Here is a 19,521-nt window from a genome sequence, read left to right as displayed (position 1 = left end):
TCCATTTATCAAAAGGCACAGCAACATAATAATAAAAAATACATTAAAATATTAAAGAATAAAAGCATCAGAAAGGTTAGGACCAATACAATAAGCAAATTGCAGCCTGTTAAATGGACAAATGTTATCCTCGAAAGCCTAGGAAACAAAAGCACAGGATTTTACACAGTGTGAGCAACTCAATTGGATTTTCACCTATCTTCTGGCTTCTACGGGGAATAAATCCAAAACATTATTTCCAGCCTCAGGTGGGATGACTGAAAAACAGGCTGTGATGAATATTGTTCATTAGAGGGACAGCTTTAAAGCACGAAGTACAATGAATCTCCACATTCACAGAGAATCCCTTCTCTTCCTTGATCAAAAGTGCCATCTATGTCTGAAGCAAGAATGTCAAATCTTTATAGACTTTGTGTATTTTGATGCTCCAAAGACAATACTCAACAATATTTAACAATTCCCAAATCATTGGATGCAATCCTTGAGGTTTTCCTTTTCCTCTCAGATTATATTTTAAAAGATTTTAACATAGGGATGGACAACCTGTGTATATAAAGATAGTGTTGAATGAAATATCAGCCGCTCCTGATAATTTAGCATGATAAAACCATGCCCAGACCTGGGGATGTAAGAGGAATCTCATGCATTCTTCAATCTCATGTAAGAAGGATCTTGTGTAACCTGTAAAACGGAATTGTAAAATGTGTGTTCCAGGGACTGCCTATAGCCAATCAGCATCCTTTTTGGGTCTCTCAGAGTCTACTCAAGAACAGATGAAGTGGGTGGTTTAAAAGACAAAACCCCTGAAACTTTCCCTCCAAGTGGTCCTTTGTTCTCACTACTTTGGACATGCAGTCCTTGTCACTGTGCAAAACCTAGTATAGTCTTTAAATCAAGAAAAGTTGCATATCATTGTCTTAAGGTCTAATACATTTAATTTGTTATGATAATTATTAACCATAATACTATTATTTTATAGTAAACCTATTCATTTTTAAGATGCCACAAAGCTATCTTTTTTGTGGCACCATACTTACAAACTTTGAATGTTTTCATTAATGTTTTGATATTATTCTCTTTCAACATAGATGCCAAAGACAAAATATTATTTTTAAATTTTTACTTGGACTTCATAATAGAAGCCAAATTCCATGGGGCATAAGAGACTAGATGGGCTACAAAGCAAATTATATACATGTTGGCACATGCTTTCAGACTCATATCACTTACCGTAACAGGGAGTTTTCTTTCTGAAGTGCTCAAAGATTCATTGACTGAACAGTGAATGATTTTGTCAGAAACAATTTGGATCTCGCAGGAAATTAGGCCAATTTTAACTTCATATTCATTGCTTTCCAGACCAAGGTTGTCAGGCTCTTTCTAATAAGAGAAATAAAGAAAAGCAACATGATTCTACCAGGAACTAAATTCAGCCCTCAACATTTCTGAACTTTATGGACTTCAAAGCTCTCAGACAGCACCTTTCATTTTTTTCAAGGCACAAATACAGAAGTCTCTTCCTATCCTCTTTATTTTTCTATTTTAGCTAAGATATTAATGCATATTAAAAACAGGAGTTGTTTACCAATCCCTTTCAAATTCCCAGAATAGAAAACTTGAGCTAAAAAGCCTTGAACGCAAATTGTGCTTTTGATCTTTACCTGATAGTTAATATTAAAACCTAATGGGAAACAGATGATGAATAATCTGGGGAAAAACAGAATGAGGAAAGGTAGTGCTTATATTGCCCGCTGATGAATACATTGTCCAGTGCTTCCGAAGCTTGGTGAAGACTTTCAGTAACTATAATGGCCTTCAAGTAGCATTTTTTCTTGATCAACCTATTACTTTATCAAAATTATCTTCTTTATTTAAGAGAAGTTATTAGAATGAGCAGGTTGGTGTTTTTTGGGAATAAAAATGTTTTTTCAATTACTATTCGGTCATACATTTGTTCCCTTGTGATTGTTTTTATTTACCCACATTCTTAAGTTGTTAGAAAAAGAACAAACTTTTATTTGAATGCTCATGGCTAAATTTTTACTGTTTAATTGAGCCAAGTTTTCCTTCTCCAACTCGTAATCAATGTAATGATTAAAGGTGACAATCTGCCTATGCCAGACAATGTTGCCTTCTCAAGATTATTTCCCCCTGGAGGCTTAAATATTTTCACATTAAGCATCCTCCTCTCTCTCAGTGTCCATATCAGTGGTGGGATTCAGAATTTTTTACTACCGGTTCTGTGGGTGTGGCTTGCTGGGCATGGCAGAGGAAGGATACTGCAAAATCCCCATTTCCTCCCGATCAGCTGGGACTCGGGAGGCAGAGAATAGATAGGGGTGGGGCCAGTCAGAGGTGGTATTTACTGGTTCTCTGAACTACTCAAAATTTCCGCTACCAGTTCTCCAGAACTGGTTAAAAACCTGCTGAAACCCACCTCTGGTCCATATATTCCAAATTCTTACATGTATAACAAGGGTGAAAGGCTCTCCAGGATGATGTTTAATCAATTTCTCTTTATTGGCTGTGAAGAACTGGGGATCTGTATAGTATTCCATGTGGAATTTGCTAACATGTACAGCTTCCTCAGGGTATTCAAAGGGGAAAAGGCTCTCGTCGGTATACAGGAGTCCATTGATGAAAAAGTCCACTAATGCTGGCTTGCTTCCAGTAAGATTGGAGGCAGCTGGAGAAGGGCAGGTAATCACAGTGTCCGAGTGAACTTTACAGTTCTAAAAACAGAAGAAAGCAAGCAAATCAAACATAGACAAAAGAGATTCTACAAAGTTGCCAACAATTTTAAATATTTGCATTTGCCAAAATAAAAATAGATACTTCCATCAACTGCCGATATAGACCGAAAAACTACAGTGTAATTTAACTTTACTGATGGCAGTGAATTCGGGGAATCTGTCTGAATGGATTCACCGTTCAGTCAAAACTGAAGAAGCTTCTTGGATGAGAAGCGAAGCGTCTTTAAGGAAAAACAAAGTCCAGTTGCCTTTTGAAAAAGCACCTTTGGGGTTTACGGATGACAGAAGGTAAGAGATGTTAGATAAACAGAAGCTAAGACTAAGTATTCCTGAATACTTAAAAAATATTGAACGGAAAAAACAGAGAGAATTCAATTCTGCAAAAACTTTAACTGCATTTCTTTGTTCATAATATGTGAAAATAAAAAAGGGAAGAAGCACTGATCAGTATCATAAATATTATAATGGCAGAAGCCATATAACTCAAACCACAAATTCTAGTCCATATGATATAACTGAAAAGAAAGCACCCAATGCTAAAACTTGCTTTCTTTAGAATTTTCTCTAATGAGGAACCAGCATTCACCCCCCACCAAGTAGCTCATTCTCTTTTAGCCTAATTTATTATACACAAGGTTAACTAGAGTAGAGGAAATATGCATGGCATTTGATTTTATATTTATTTCATACAGCTGACAGCAAAAAAATCAGACCTCTGAACATGAGCACTAAATAATCCCCAGAAAAAAAGGACTATGCAATAGTAATTTTAAGCAAGATCTCCCTCCCCAATTCCCAATGGAATTAAATTCCCATGAACTTAAAACTTTACAATCCAAACATTTTATAAATAGAAAAAATAATGTCAATGGGTGGTGAAACCAGTGTCTCCAAAAACATATCTCATTAGCCTTTAAGAACAATTCACACGTATATTTTGAATCTCATAACAATGAAACTGTGACGCTGATGGCAAAGGAAGGTACCAGCTCAAATATACACCCTGGCACATTTGATTGCTTACTGAAGACTTACTGAAATGTCATGATAAAAGATACATGTGGAATCATAAACTGCTTAATAACATGACAGTAAAATTGTCTATAAAACCTGAAAGTAAAACTGAGGATTCTGTACTTACTGAGTAAACATTTTAAAGGTGCTTAGACAAAGTTTATGTTTTTTCCTGAATTTCATTTCTACACATTTTGCTCCTTACTTTTTCACTGGTGAAGACTTACCACTTGTTCTTTTCCAACAGCACGAACAACCATGGACACACTCTGAGCCATCAAAAATCCATTTCCTTCCACAGTGATGGTTCTGCCTCCGCTATTAAATCAGAATAAAGGGAAACAGAAAGATAAGGGATTAGATGAAAAATTAAAGGGGGAGTGCTATATATGGGAGGTATAAGCCTAATAAGTAAAGTATATGAAATAAATTTGCACAGTCCTAATAGCAATTCTTTATAGAATAAATATTATTTTTATGAAAAATGAAATATGTACGTTTCCCCAGTACCTATAATATGAAAAATAAGACTTAGATTCAAGGACACAGAAATCTACATTTCTCCTGAATCTTTGTCACTATGTTCACTTGACAAAAATAGTTTTTTCCCCTTTTACGAAGACTTGACAACCTTCTGCTGTTTTAAATAGAAGAATAAGATTTTTGATGGACATCACTATATAACATTTTATTGACTTGGTGCAGAAACTTTATATAGGACACATGGATTATTTTATCTATATACTTTGCAAGCATATATAGACTGTATGCAATTACATATAGCCAAGACATGCCTTCCACATGTATATGAAAATAAAATGAAAATAATGTGTCTCAGGGTTCAAGCCACATGGCTTACATATTTGTATTTGGATGCAAATACAAAAGGCCAGGGATTGGGTCATGATGTTATAGCACACACTTCATCATTTCTTCATGTTTGTATCAGATACTTATGATTTCCTATAGTCTTATTAACATATTCCTCGTTCTCTGGAGCAGTGGCTATTGAAGGTCCTAAAAAACTCCTGGGCAAATCTTTACAATTACTACTCTTGTATTCACCCAACCAGGTCTCAGAAATACATATTAGGTTTCTCTGCTCCTCCCCAGCCAAATCATAAGAGGAGAATGATTTGCTTCTAGACATTTGCTAATAGCAGATTGAGGCCAAGACAACCAGTGATACCGTATAGCATCCAGGAGTATTCAAGAGGCTACTGGAGCAGAAGATTATCAATTAACCAAGAAACATTTCACCACTGAACTTGAATGGAAACAGAGTTTGAATAATTTCTTTTTGCCTTGCTGCCAAACCAAAACCTCCAGCAGCAGCTGCTTACGAGCAAACAATAAGTTTGAATACTTTCCCCCTTAAACGCTGCCTTTAGATAGCTAAATGTGGAACCTCCTCTGCAGAATCTATTAAAGGAAATAATGAAATGACCCTAGAACATGCCACTGGCGTTGAGAGCAGAAAAGGGGAATGGCCTATCTCCACTGGTTGCCAAAAACCTTTATCCAGGCTTTCTCTTGCATCCAACTTTCTATTATTTCACATACTTCATGTCCTGTCTGCTTTAACTATATTGGCTCATTAGGAAATCAGAATATACATCTATCTAGCCTCAAAAGTACTCAAACCAGAATATCCCATATTGGACTTCACCAGTCATTTAAGCTTCTCTAAGCCCTAATACACTATACTTTATCTATTTTCAGAAACTTTTGTCACTCATACCATTTCTGCATAAACGTTTGGGGGATAAGTCTTATTTGAAGAAAAATTCTACTTTGTTTGATAATTGTGAAATGAAACTATAGCACCGAAGCAAGGAAAAATAGCAAAACGAATGGAAACCGTAATATGGTGATCATTCCTAAGCATTTCATTACTGTCTTTGATTGAGTTTTTGATTTGACTTCAGTACCAGTGCCGTTGGTACAATATCATTTAGCATTATATTTATTTCAGTCTTAAACATACATTTTTGCCAAGCATAAGCTGCTACATTTTGTAGCTGCTGACATACATTTTTGAGCTACTTCTCTTGATCCTCAGAATAAAACAATTAAGATAATTTTACATCAAGCAGTGAGAACTGGAAGTGTCATCACTGCTTACTTTCAAAGATTTTTTACGCATGTTAAAATTTGGTCTCTGTAATTAAAAGTCAAAATTCCCTTTAAAGAATTACTAAAGATCAGGAGCCTTGGCCTTATACGCACACTCTGAGTGACATGGTCTTGAGGTACACTTGCTCATTTCTTTATTCACCTTACACTTTTATACTTAAATAAGTATTAAGAAGGGAGTGAATTCATAGACATTCAGAAAGGAACAGGAGCCCCGAGGCCTTGAAGAAGAAATGACATCAAAGGCAATGTATTTTAAGAACAAATATACTAGTTTCTTAATAAAAATATGCAACCTATATAAGACGTGAGGACCAATAAAATAATACTATTTTATATGGATTTGCCTGAAGTTTTTATATGATTTGAAGCATATAAAATTAACATTTTTTTTTCTTATTGCTTGGAGTTGGTACTCCTAGTTGAAACTGGGTTAAGAGTGAACAAGTGCTTGACTCATCAACTGTACTTTTCATAGGAAATCTTTCCAACTATGTTGAATGACTACAGCATATGGAGCAAAGGGGTATGGGGATAAAAATAATTCCTTCCATAAAAAAATGGTTAATAAAACATAACATAACTTTTTTCAGAAGTTGAACCAATATTGTCTATAACATTTTAGGTATAGGTTAGGTTCTAGATCTGAATTTCATGCACTTAGAGTGTTTGGGGTGACTGAACTATTTCCCAGCCAGCTGAGTGGAGAAAAAAAATTCTTGAAGACCGTCATGTGAGCAAGATGTTTCTGAGAAACCAGGGCCTGTTCTCATTGATCTGCACCAGGTTTTACTTGGTCCCTTCAATGAGCCACTATAACAGGATTGTAGGTCATCTTTTGCCTCACCACTTCATGAATCTGGCCCTGTGCCCCATTCAGCTGCATCAATGACTGGATTCCAACAATCTTATTGTACAAAGTTTATTGCATTACCCAAATTTCAGTGAAGAATGGGTATGTGGGGATAACCCTTTACCAGGAAGCAAAAGAGAAGGTGAAATGGGGTCGGTCTCTATTTTGATGTACTTAGAATGAATCAGGAGATCAACCTTGACTACTCTTTAGAAGGCCAGATCCTGAAGATGAAACTCAAATACTTCGGCCACCTAATGAGAAGGAAGGACTCACTGGAGAACAGTCTAATGTTGGGAAAGATTGACAGCAAAAGAAGAAGAGGACGACAGAGGACGAGGTGGCTGGATGGAGTCACTGAAGCAGTAGGCGTGAGCTTAAATGGACTCCAGAGAACATTGTCCACGGGGTTGCGATGGGTTGGACATGACTTCGCAACTAACAACAACAACAGAACGAATCATCAGAAATTCTGAGGACTTCCTGGGGTATCATTCCAAGAGACTGGAAATCACCCCATGTCAATTTCCAAACAGTGGTTGCCTTCTGACTAGCATGCCAGGTCCTTGTCTCTATACCAGATAAAATTATGCCCTTGGATAAAACAGGCATGGAAGTTGCCTCTTCCCTATAATCTGAACTTCAGAATAATATACACAACTTCCATGAATGCATTAGAGACTTAATCCAGACCACTTCTGCAACAAGAGAGATATCTTACCTGATTGGACTCTTTTTGGGGTTGATATCTGTTATACTTGGATTTTTCTCATACTGAAAGTTATTAGAACCAATGCAAGACTTGTCTTCAAATTGGACACAGACAACCACATGGGTAATAGTTTCCATACTTGGCATCGTACAAATGATGGTGGTATCAGTGCGACTATAAAGAAAAGATAAACATTTCTGAATAACTCATGGACATGCCCAATTCTACGGTGAGAATCTATGATGCATGATATTCATTTGAAGTTTTACAAGTAACAAAGGCTTATGAAACTGTGACAAAGAAAGGAAGAATACTGAAGAATATATCTAACTCAGGGTTGGATGGTTGGGTGCTTGGTATTCATTGAAGGCGGCCCAGAATTGCTTGATTGTGAGATGGGTGGCAAATCAATCAATCAATCAATCAATCAATCAATCAATCAAATAAATAATAAATAAATTCATTCATTCATTCATTCATTCATTCATTCATTCATTCATTCATATACAAAAAGAAAGGGTTTCCTGTCTAAGCAGAAGACCTCCAAGGTCCCTTCCAACTCTATTATTATATTCTAAATCCAAGTTCAGAGATTTAGAAATCTCTTGCTTGAGAAAGCAAGAAACATTGCTTTCCCATTTCTGTTTTTGAAAGTTTTAGCATTTGCAGATTATTTGGAAATTCTGATATACATACATACATACATACATACATACATACATACATACATACATACACACATATATATATAATACAATATTGAGAAATAAATTGAAATTGCTATCAGATAGACATCCTCCATAAATTATTTGATCTAAGCAGAACTTGTTTATTATTACAAGACAGTTATATAACAAAATCATATAGCACTAATAACAAGTCTAGGCTATCCATCAAAAATATATCCTTTAAACATTGGAAAATTAATATAAGTAATGATAAATTTATACAGAAGCCCCATATTTATCAGCTCAACTGCAAATCTAATTTATACTTTGGAAAACATATTTCTTAGAAAACTTTCTTATTCAATTAGTTTTCTGTTATGAAAAGTATAATTTCTAACCGTCACAGCTGTATCATGTTTCATTCTGAGCAGTATTTACCTGATGTCTCTGCATTCTTTTGTAGTATTAAGCAAAACTCGAAGCTTGGATCCTATACTGAGATTATTTCCTGTGATAGTCACTTTGGTACCGCCAGCTTTTGGTCCAACAGATGGAGACATAGATTTCACTACTGGAAGCTAAAAAGACAAAAAATAGGAATGTCAAGAACATACACTGGTTTCCTAGTTTGTAGTGACATCTCAGTTCAGAAATGTAAATGCTGCAAACATTAAAAAAATGGCTTGTGACAAGTCCTATTATCATTCTCCAACAACAAACCAAAGATGTTAAAAATATCATAGGGAAAAATAATTCTAAGTTAATTACTTGGAAATCAATCACACTGATTTAGTACTGCATGGTATAGAAACTACTATTAAATGATATTATTGTTACATTACTTACAAGATTAATGTAAAACATTTGGAAACAGTTGTCCTTAACAGCCTGTCTTTTCATTTTTGTCACATCTGAATCAGACACAGTGAACTGGATGAGAGTTACCTTGGTTAAGGTAACCAAAAGTACTATTGGTGACCATATGTTTACAAAAAAATGGAATCTAATTGTGAGTTTTCCCTTCCATATGATATCTATGCTAATATCATTTCAGTAACACCAAATCTTTAAGCACCCCCCACCCCACCCCCCCCCCCCAGGAATCTGTCAATTCCTTCCACCTGATTTAAATTGCTTTTCCAAAAGCTACTCTCTGGCCTGATGGATAAAATAACAACAACAAAACTCACAGATCTATCAAGAAGACATACTTTACGCAGAATAGGATAAAATAAGAATCATTTTAGTGTAATGTGCATGTTTAGGGTGTCACTGTAAAAGTAGGTAGAACTGGGTATCTTGATGACACAGGAGATTTGGATAAGCCTCTTTAATTCTCAAGTACTCCGTGGATAAGGCATATTTAAATTTTAATATGTCTTTATTAATTAATGATATATTTGACATTTGTTTGTGCATATCACTGGAAATCACAATTTTTCCTTATGACAATTTATGATTAAAAATTCAGTTAGCAGAAATTACGTACTATATAAGAAAATCGCTCCTTGGATTTCCCTTCTTTGCTCACATTCACTATCACCACATCAGAAAATTCTTCTGTTGCTTCTCCAGTCCAGCAAACAATTCTGTGTAAAAAAAGAGGTTTTGACTGAAAAATAAGAAGTGTGACCAGACTACAAAATATATCAAGGATAGACAAAATATGAACTTATGGCTCTTTGAGTATTGTTTTTGTTTTATTTTTAAAGAGCATTTTCATTTTTAATAAGCTGGCATATTGTATTATTTTTATTTCCAAGAATGCCTCTATGCCCCATGTTGACTTCATGAGCATTTCTTATTGAAAAAACAATAAGTCACATAATATTATTCTGCTACAAATTCTTTATTATCCTTGATAATTCTGAAGCAATGCAACAACCTGAAATTATATATACCAATCTATGCAAAACAGAGTATTTAGGAATGGACAATTCCACCCGAATTAGATTAAAGTCAGAATCTATATGCCCATTTCAGCTGTTTGTTACTCGTATGTATTGATATTTCTGAAATTCTGTTACCAATTCTTATGATTACAGACTTGTGAAAATCTGGCCATTATAGTTCATTCTGGAAATGTGCAGTTGACTAAAAAAACAAACCATTTTTTAAAAAGTAATATGTGTCCTGGTAGTCTCATTATTTCCCTGTGATGATTTACTAACTCTATATTTCTTAATATGCATAGATCATGTAGATGTGAACATGATCACATGAATGTACTTTTAATTATATACAAACAAATCTGAATTCATCTGATTTTTCCAGATTGTCTGGAAAGATCAGGTAACTCCATATTTAACATCTTGATTCATCTGATATGTACTTGCTTTCAATTCATGAACTATGGATGTAACAGAATGCTTCATCAATATTATTGTGTTTGGTCAAAGTTTGGTGATATATTTCAATAATGTCCTGAATGGTTTTCAGTTGATATATTATATAATCTTGTTGTTTATTTTAGTTGCTGGTTTTTGTGTTTTTTTAAAAAAATTTTTTATTTTTATTTATTTTATTTGATTTTTATACCACCCTTCTCCAACAGGACTCAGGGCGGTGAACAGCCGAGATAAAACATAACATATAAAATTTAAAAAACAGTTTAAAAGACATTAAATAATTTCGGCCCTCAATTTAAAACAACCCAGTTAAAACCAATTTCAAATTAAAACTGAAAGGATGGGATCAAGCCAGCCCGGCTAGATGAAATAGATGAGTTTTCAGGGCCCGACAAAAAGTCCAGAGGTCTGGTATTGTGCGTATCTCTGGGGGTAGGTCGTTCCAGAGGGCAGGTGCTGCCACAGAGAAGGCTCTCCCCCTGGGGGTCGCCAGCCAACATTGTCTGGCCGACGGCACCCTGAGGAGGCCCTCTCTGTGCGAGCGAACTGGCCGGTGGGAGGCTGTTGGCGGCAGAAGGTGGTCTCATAGATATCCTGGCCCTAAGCCATGGAGCGCTTTAAAGGTGGTCACCAACACCTTGAAGCGCACCCGGAAGACCACAGGAAGCCAGTGCAGCTCGTGCAGGAGAGGTGTAACATGGGAGCGCCCTGTCGCTTCCATAATCCCCCGCGCGGCCGCGGGGGATTATTTTGTTGGTCTTTTGGGTTTTTCTCATTTTTTTCTCTATTTTGCAAATTTTAAAAAATACTTTTAAAAACAATTTCATGATTTAAACGTGCTGCTAGCTTCTGCTTGGAATAGGATTTGAAATGTAAAGAATGCCTGCACCAAAAACCACCGCACTGCTTTAATTAATTGAACCGTAACTTTTTCATTAGTCCTTTGTCCAATGCGCTGTTTATGCATTTTTCATCTACATGAAAAATTTTTCCAGGAACTACACTGTGTTTTTTGGATAATTTCAATAACCTCAATATTGCTATTACCAGATACAGCAAGGATTTTTGTTTTCTACTAAATGTAAGTGTGTACTAAGTGTTTTTTACTCTATTGTAAAATAATAATATTGTTGTGGTGAATGTATATATACTAGCCAGGGGTGTTGAGGGGGGTGAGGGGTGGTTTAAAATTGAAAATGGTAGCCAGTCAACATATCCCCATTCATCATCGATGCCCTATATTCAACTTTATTCTGTCACACAAGTTGCAAAACAGAGCGACAGGAATAATTTCTGTAGGATAAACAGTATCCTGCATATAAATGTTGGGAAATGTCCCCTTCTCCTGCACACGAGAGAGAACGAATGTCATTTCTGGTCAATATTATTGCTATTAAAAGATTTTATACTGAAGAAAAAGCTGCAACAGTGGCTATAATGGGGAAAGTTTTAAAACATAATACTTGGCCAGAAAATTAAAGGGCCATTGTAGGAAGTTATAAGTGTAATGTTGCTTTAATTCATAAATACGCAGAAGTAGAAGATGTATCAGGGACAATCAGTGGTGAAATCCAAATTTTTTAAACTATAGGTTCTGTGGGTGTGGCTTGGTTGGCGTGGTGAAGCTTGGTGGGCGTGGCTTAGTGGGTGTGGCAGGGGAAGGATCTCCATTCCCTCCCCACTCCTGGGGGAAGGATATTGCAAAATCTCCATTCCCACCCCAGTCTGGGGCCAGCCAGAGGTGGCATTTACCGATTCTCCAAACTACTCAAAATTTCCGTTACCGGTTCCCCAGAACCTGCTGGATTTCACCCCTGGGGACAATACTAAGATGTAATAAGCATGTTTAGGCATTCAATCACATAAATTTATTTTAATTATGATGCATTTTTGGCATGGCTATGTATATTTTTCCTTTTTCTTAATTCATGCATCCCTACCTATATCCATCAACTCTTCATAATGTATAATCTGTGTATCTATCAAAGTTAAATGTCATTATAGTGCTTTTAATAACAGAACAACAGAGTCAGTAATTCTAGGTTGCTTATTAGCTAAACCTTTTAACCTTTGTTCTTGAGTGAGTATTCCATTTACAGAATAAAATAGAATTTTTCCTGTATGGATGATTTCATCCCAAATTAGGATGTAGAAAAGTCACCTTAGCTGGTCTGTGAAACCTGTCTAGTTTCAATAATGAAGACAACTGCAAAAAGTATGTGGATGTGAAGCTAGGGAAAAAATTGATAGAACTGCAGAAATTGTTTCTAAACTATGACAGCATGGGGAGCAGCTGTGTAAGTTTTATTACTCTTGTCACCCTAAGTTCCTCCCTGTCTATAAGAGATGAGAAAACTCTGAATTTTGTGGATTACAGTCCTTTGTTACACAAAGACAGCTAACTAAAGAAAAACTTATGCTTGTCAGTGAGGTATTACCTTATATAAAAAGGAATTTCCTTATTTATGTTATCTTTGCATTTAAAAAACCTGCATGAAATTATGTATTTTTTTTTCAATCAGAACAATAATACATATCATAAAGAGCTTGAATTCTAGGATGTGAATGCTTCAATTTTAAGTTTTAGTTTTGTTACCTATAATTTGGAAGAAATTTCTTCATTAAAAATGAAAAGATTATATATCTTTTCACATATGCATATGTGTGTGTGTGTGTGCATGAGAGAGAGAGAGAGACAGACAGACAGACAGACATTTCTTCTGGAAATGATGTGGCCCAGATAGTTTCTGTAGGAGACAGACTAGGGGAGGAGTCTGTCATTCAGGGGAGACAGCTAGGGGAGGAGTCAAATGGGAACTTAGTCTAGAATTCCTATGTGGGTATAAGAGGCGAAATCCAACCTCCCTTAAATGATGTTGAACCTTATAGAATAGAACAGAATAGAATAGAATTCTTTATTGGCCAAGTGTGATTGGACACACAAGGAATTTGTCTTTGGTGCATATGCTCTCAGTGTACCTAAAAAGACAAGATATATTCATCAAGAATCACAAGGCACAACACCCAGTGACAGTCTCACTGACTTATCTAGTCTCACTCAGTTGCAAACCATCAGTCTGAGATTATGGTTTCGGCAATAAAACAACTAACTGAATTCTTTGAGTGTGGGTCTGGTTGTTTGTACCAGACGGTTTCATTCACTGGGTCAGTAGGCAAACAGTAGCAGTTAGTAGTAACAGTCACAGAAGTTAAGGATTGAATATTCTGTTATCAATTTACATATTAACAGATTCATGCAATCCTCTATGCAGTCATATACCAAAGCCATCACATACCTGAACCCTGAAGCAAGAAAGGATCAATCCCCTGAAAAGGACAAAATCAACCCTTCCCATGTGCTTGATTTCAAAATAATTTAGCTTGAATTACTCACTCCTCGGAGACTATATATCTGTCCTGAAGTGGTGAACATTTCACATTTCCTATCTTGACAGCATTAACAACATCACTGAATCTACGCCCAAGATTTCTCCCTCGAATCGTGACCTGAGTTCCTCCTTCCAAGGGTCCATCCAGAGGCTCAATCTGCAAGTTCAAAGGAAACTTAATGAAAACAGCTGAAAACAAAGGGGAAACTTTTTTTCATTTGCTTTAACAAATAAGCCATATTGTTAACATTCATATATGATTTAAACTTTGTATGGCTTAATTTTATATTACCTCTCATCCTACTAGAAGTGTGGGAATTCAGTGGCTTAAAAGATGTCAGAGAAGGTCTATATCCGTGATGGCGAACCTATGGCACGCGTGCCACAGGTGGCATGCAGAGCCATATCGGTGGGCACATGAGCGTTGCCCTAGCTCAGCTCTGGAGCCCGCATCTGATTTTCGGGCCTTCCGGGCTCACCGGAAGTCGGCAAATGGGCCATTTCCAGCCTCTGGAGGGCCTCCAGGGGGTGGGGAAGGCCCATTTTCGCCCTCCCCAGGCTCCTAGAAAGCCTCTGGAGCCTGGAGAGGGCAAAAAACGGGCCTACTGGACCCACTGTGCCATCGCATGCCAAAAGCGGGGAGGTCGCACGTGCATGCGCGGGGAAGTGGGGCGCATTGGGTATGGGCACACGCGCACATGACCCCCCCGCACTCCCCCTGTTTTTGGCACACAATGGCAAAAAGGTTAGCCATCACTGGTCTATACACTGCCGGTTCGAGTCCTACCATCACATGAGGGAGTGAGCTCCCGTCATCTGCCTCAGCTACTGCCAAGCTAGAAGTTCAAAAGCTGTAAATGCGAGTAGATAAATAGGTACCACTTTGTTGGGAAGGTAACAGTGTTCTGTGTTTTGCCATACACTTTGCGCTGTGGCATGATGTTATGGGGCCACATGACTATCTTTGTACAGTGCTGGCTCGATGGCTTAATGAAACAGAGACAAGCACTGCTCCCTAAAGTTGGCATACAACTAGCAGAGTAAAACCCCCAGGGACTCCTTTACTTTACTTCATCCCACTAAAACATCATTTCATAATAGTATGAAAAGAATGTGAAAAGCAATCTTTTCTGACATTGGTGATTAGCCAATGAAAAATATAAACAAACTGTAACATTTTTGGATGGAAACAAAACCTGTACAACCGAGCTTCTAAAATTCTACCATGAACAATAAAATAATTTATTGATTTTATTTTATTTTATTTATTTTGTCGAGTACATATTAGATAATGTATATAAATATAAGCATGAATTGAATACATAAAATGAGTACAATTAAAGGGAACATTAGGACAGGGGCTGTAGGCATGCTGGTGCTCTTTTGCATGTGCCTTACAGACCTCTTAGGAATGGGGTGAGGTCAACAGTAGATAGTTTTAGGTTAAAGTTTTGGGGGTTTTGGGATGAGACCACAGAGTCTGGTAGTGAGAAGGTTATTATTATTTGTGAGATTATTATTCACAATTGATTCAGTACTGTCATTTCCTAACATCTATGTTATTGGCAATGGAATTACCCATTTTCTAAGTGTGATGGTCAGAAGCTGCAACGGTATTTTACAACAATACAAAATCTCAGGGGAAATTTCATTTGTCACCACTTGTTTTTTTTCCATGAACCAAAGTCACTGATTTCATAGGATGTCTGAGTTACCATAATAACCTACAATTAGAAAATTGTAGGTTATTTGTCATTTTGTGACAATTTGTCATTTTGTGACAAATCTATAAAATCAACTATAAAGGAACAGCAGCCTTCCTTCCTGGAAGTTCAGTTACAAAGCCTACAGCTTGCCTTTCCCTGTAACTGCTGCCAACATAACATGACGTCAGCCAGGGCAGAAGGTCATCCGCGGAGGTGTTTTCTTCCTCCAAGCTGCTTAAACTTGATAATGTCCCTGACTTCACTGCTCCAATAGGACTACAGTTGTCCTCGTCTTCTTCCTCTCAGGACAACTCTAGAGTCACTAAAAAAAACCCCTTGTTTATTTTTGAAATGGAATATACAGCATCTGCTAAGGAAATAGCATCCTAGTCTAATAAGGCTAATGCTGATGATTTGTTTTCACTAGTTGCTTTTGGCAGAGAGCAAGGGGCTCAGTTTCCTACACTGTACAGTGGAATTGAGTGGGCCTCATTAGCATTTCCTCTGCATTGTTAGACCAAAGAAACGGAAACATATTTTACATATTAGTAATAAATTAGCTACTTGATTTTGAACAGATGAGGAACCTACCAACTCTAAGTTTTTCTGAGTTAACTACTTTGTCCATTAATATGCAGCTACCGTGTTTCCCCGAAAATAAGAACCTGTCTTATATTTTTTTGAACCCTGAAATAAGCGCTTGGCCTTATTGTCATGTGCTTAAAAGCCCGATTGGGCTTATTAACAGGGGATGTCTTATTTTGGGGGAAACGGTAGTTTCCTATATAAAGATTACTAAATAAACTGTATACAATTAGTCCTTGACGTACAACAGTTTACTTAGTGACTATTCGAAATTGCAATAGCACTGAAAAAAGTGACTTCTGACCGTTTTTCACACTTAATGACCGCTGCAGCATTCCCCTGCTCACATGATCAAAATCCAGATGCTTGGCAACAGACTTGTACTTATGACAGTTGCAACGTCTCAGGGTCACTAATCTTTTGCAACTTTCTGACAAGCAAAGTTAACAGGGAAGCCATATTCGCTTAACAACCATGTAATTAATTTTACAGGTGCAGTGAGTCACTTAACAAATGTGGCAAGAAAAATCATAAAATGGGGCAAAACTCACTTAACAAATGTCTCACTTAGCAACAGATGTTTTGAGCTCAATTGTGATCATAAGTCGGGGACGTATTGCCCAGGGGTGGGCTTCAAAAATTTTAGCAAGGGGTTCTCTGCTCGGTTGCTGGGTGGGCATGGCCATGGTGGATGTGGCCTAGTCAGCCTCCTGCACCACGGCGGGTGAGCATTTTTGCCCTCCCCAGGCTCCGGAGGCTTTCTTTGAGCCTCTGGGAGGGAGAAAACGGTCTCCCCAGGCTCCGGAGGCCCTCTAGAGGCTGGAAATGGTCTCCCCGAACTTCCAGTAGGCCTGTTTTTCTCCCCATGCCTTTGCACGTGCCCTGCACTTACCTGCATCCTAAATGGGCTGTGTGGGAAGTCCTGGGAGGGGCGGGGGGGTTGATCGGGGGCAGCCAGGAGTGGGATTTGGGGGTTCTCTGAACTGCACAGAATCTTAGCTAGAGGTTCTCCTGAACCACTGCAAACCCCCAGCAGCCCACCCCTGGTATTGCCTTCACAGATTTTGATTAGAGACAAGAGAATTCAGATATATGTTACCAGTTCTACATGCGTCAAAAAGCTGAGCTACTAACACAGATGAGGTTATTGATCATACCACACATTCATCATACCATAGCTACCAAGGAATATGACGTGCGAATTCAACAAGAGGAAAAGAAAGAGGCTATTTGATCTGAAGGGCTGCATGGTGAACTATGAAGGATGGAGAGCTCATGTCCTAAATAATTGCTGATTGCAAGGTGTGTGTTCTGCGACTTCCTGATTACTTATTGTGGGTGGCTGATTCTTTTTAAAAAAAAAACAACCTAAAAACTACCCAAAATTATAAAGAAGAAAAGCCAAAAAACAGAAACAGCCTATAGAGAATGTATTCACATACAGACATGCATAAAGTTGTACAGTAACCATTTTGATGAATGGAAGCTATAATTTATTGCAGTCATGATGGCTAATCTATACTGACAAATTCTGCAAAGCACAAAATAGTTGGAGCCACATGTTTCTCTTTCCAATGTTAAAAAAATAGAATGAGAAGTGAGTGCTTCTGGAGGAATAATCAGAGACTGTATTAAGAGGAATATAAGGCAGCCAGATTCCAGGGAATTAGCCCAAAGAAAGAACTGACAGGGACAAGTGATTAGAGCTCAAGCATGGAAAACTATAATCAGATTTTCCTTTAAAGTTAACAAAAATACTTGGGAATGTGAAAATATGGATATTAAATGAAATCTTTTCAAGTATTGCCGTGTTGAGAAGCAAAAGCATAGATGAATGATTAGGATGCTGCAACATGATCTGCAAAGGCCTGTTTTTCTTGAAGACAACCAGGCATGTATTTGCAGCAAATGCAAGTTTAGGAAAGAATTCCTTCCTTTCACTACATATAAATGACGCTTCAAAGAAGCATCTATTACCATACAAATAGTCCTCGACTTACAACAGTTCATTTAGTGACTGTTCGAAGTTGCAACGGGACCATTTTTCACACTTACAACCATTGCAGCATCCCCATGGCCATGTGATCAACGTTCATTTGCTTAGCAACTGGTTCATATTTATGATGATTGCAGTGTTCCAAGGTCATGTAAATGACCTTTTGTAACCTTCTAACAAGCAAAGTCAATGGGGAAGCCAGATTCACTTAACAACCGTGTTACTAACATAACAACTGCAGTGATTCACTTAACAACTATGGCAAGAGAGGTCTTAAAATGGAGCAAAACTCACTTAACAAACGTCTCACGTTAGCAACAGAAATTTTGGGCTCAATTGTGGTCGTAAGTCAAGAACTACCTGTATTACCTGAGATTTTGGAAAACTTTCAGAGAAAGCAAGATAATCTGGACACTCAAGTAGCATTTTTACCCATCCCTCCAGCTCATAGATAAATATAATTAAAGGAAAGAAGAACACTACAAGTCAATAACTTTGTTATAGGATCAACAGAAGAGATTGGGTAAGATGGTTACGCATGCTGTTCACGTTCCTGTGGATACTTCATGGTGCATCTTGCTGCACAAGTACGTGTTGTTGTTGTTTTTATCTCTTTTCTGCCTTTTCTTCTCTTGGACTTCAAGTGTAAAATAAGGAATTGCTCTGATAAGCATGGGCATGTAGCGTTATCCATGGAAAAAAAAATTGTTCTATGTGCCATTGAGTACTAAAAAGGTAATGCATTATACAGTAAATTTAATTTAGTTTGTGAATCATGACTTCAGGTTCCAAATCAGACTTGGAGGCTAGCTCCTTATTTTGGTCTGCAATATAACCTAATTGGGTAGCAGAAAGCTTCATTTTTAAGTGAAAGCAGTTATTGGGGTTCCAGGTGAGACTCAAGAGAAGATAACCACCTCTACTGTTTTCAATAAGTGGAGAAGAACAGGCTGATAGAAAAGCTAAAAGAAGATAATACTGAAAAAATTGCAAAGCTATTTTTATTCCTGAATCATTAAAGATACCAGAGACAGAGAAAGTGACTAATTTGGAATTGCTTATTTTAAATGCTCTTTTTCATGATTGAAACCAATTAAAAACTTCAATGGAAGCAATACATTTGTTGCCCGAATCTCCTGATAAGAGCATGGTAGAGTTAAAAGAAATAGCTACTGTCGCTCACAAAGCAAAACTAAATTAACTCAAAAGTGCTGATAAACAAGGTACTAAAGATGTTGAAAGGATGTTGAAAGGGAATGGTGATTACCTGGCTGATAAAGATACTTGGGGGAAAAAGATCTTAGTGGTAAATTGGAAACAAAACATGAGGCAACAGCATGATATGGCTGTGAAGAAACAAA

General features: G+C 37.2%; 1 protein-coding gene across 1 annotated transcript in view; it reads right to left on the bottom strand.

Moving 5' to 3' along the window:
* PLXND1 (plexin D1) overlaps positions 1-19,521 on the bottom strand; it is a 179,103-nt gene that overhangs the window by 68,612 nt on the left and 90,970 nt on the right. The window contains exons 13-19 of the mRNA XM_034431590.3: positions 13,879-14,030; positions 9,626-9,725; positions 8,575-8,714; positions 7,478-7,642; positions 3,995-4,085; positions 2,466-2,732; positions 1,231-1,380 (exon numbers count right to left, since the gene is read on the bottom strand). Coding sequence (XP_034287481.2) covers positions 1,231-1,380; positions 2,466-2,732; positions 3,995-4,085; positions 7,478-7,642; positions 8,575-8,714; positions 9,626-9,725; positions 13,879-14,030 — 1,065 coding nt within the window. The remainder of the gene's footprint in view (positions 1-1,230; positions 1,381-2,465; positions 2,733-3,994; positions 4,086-7,477; positions 7,643-8,574; positions 8,715-9,625; positions 9,726-13,878; positions 14,031-19,521) is intronic.

Source organism: Pantherophis guttatus, chromosome 2 (assembly GCF_059756535.1).
Source record: "Pantherophis guttatus breed Tessera chromosome 2, ASM5975653v1, whole genome shotgun sequence".
In the NCBI taxonomy this organism is placed as follows: domain Eukaryota; kingdom Metazoa; phylum Chordata; class Lepidosauria; order Squamata; family Colubridae; genus Pantherophis; species Pantherophis guttatus.
The sequence above is the reverse complement of the archived record's forward strand: the minus strand, read 5'-3'. Positions and strand labels throughout refer to the sequence as shown.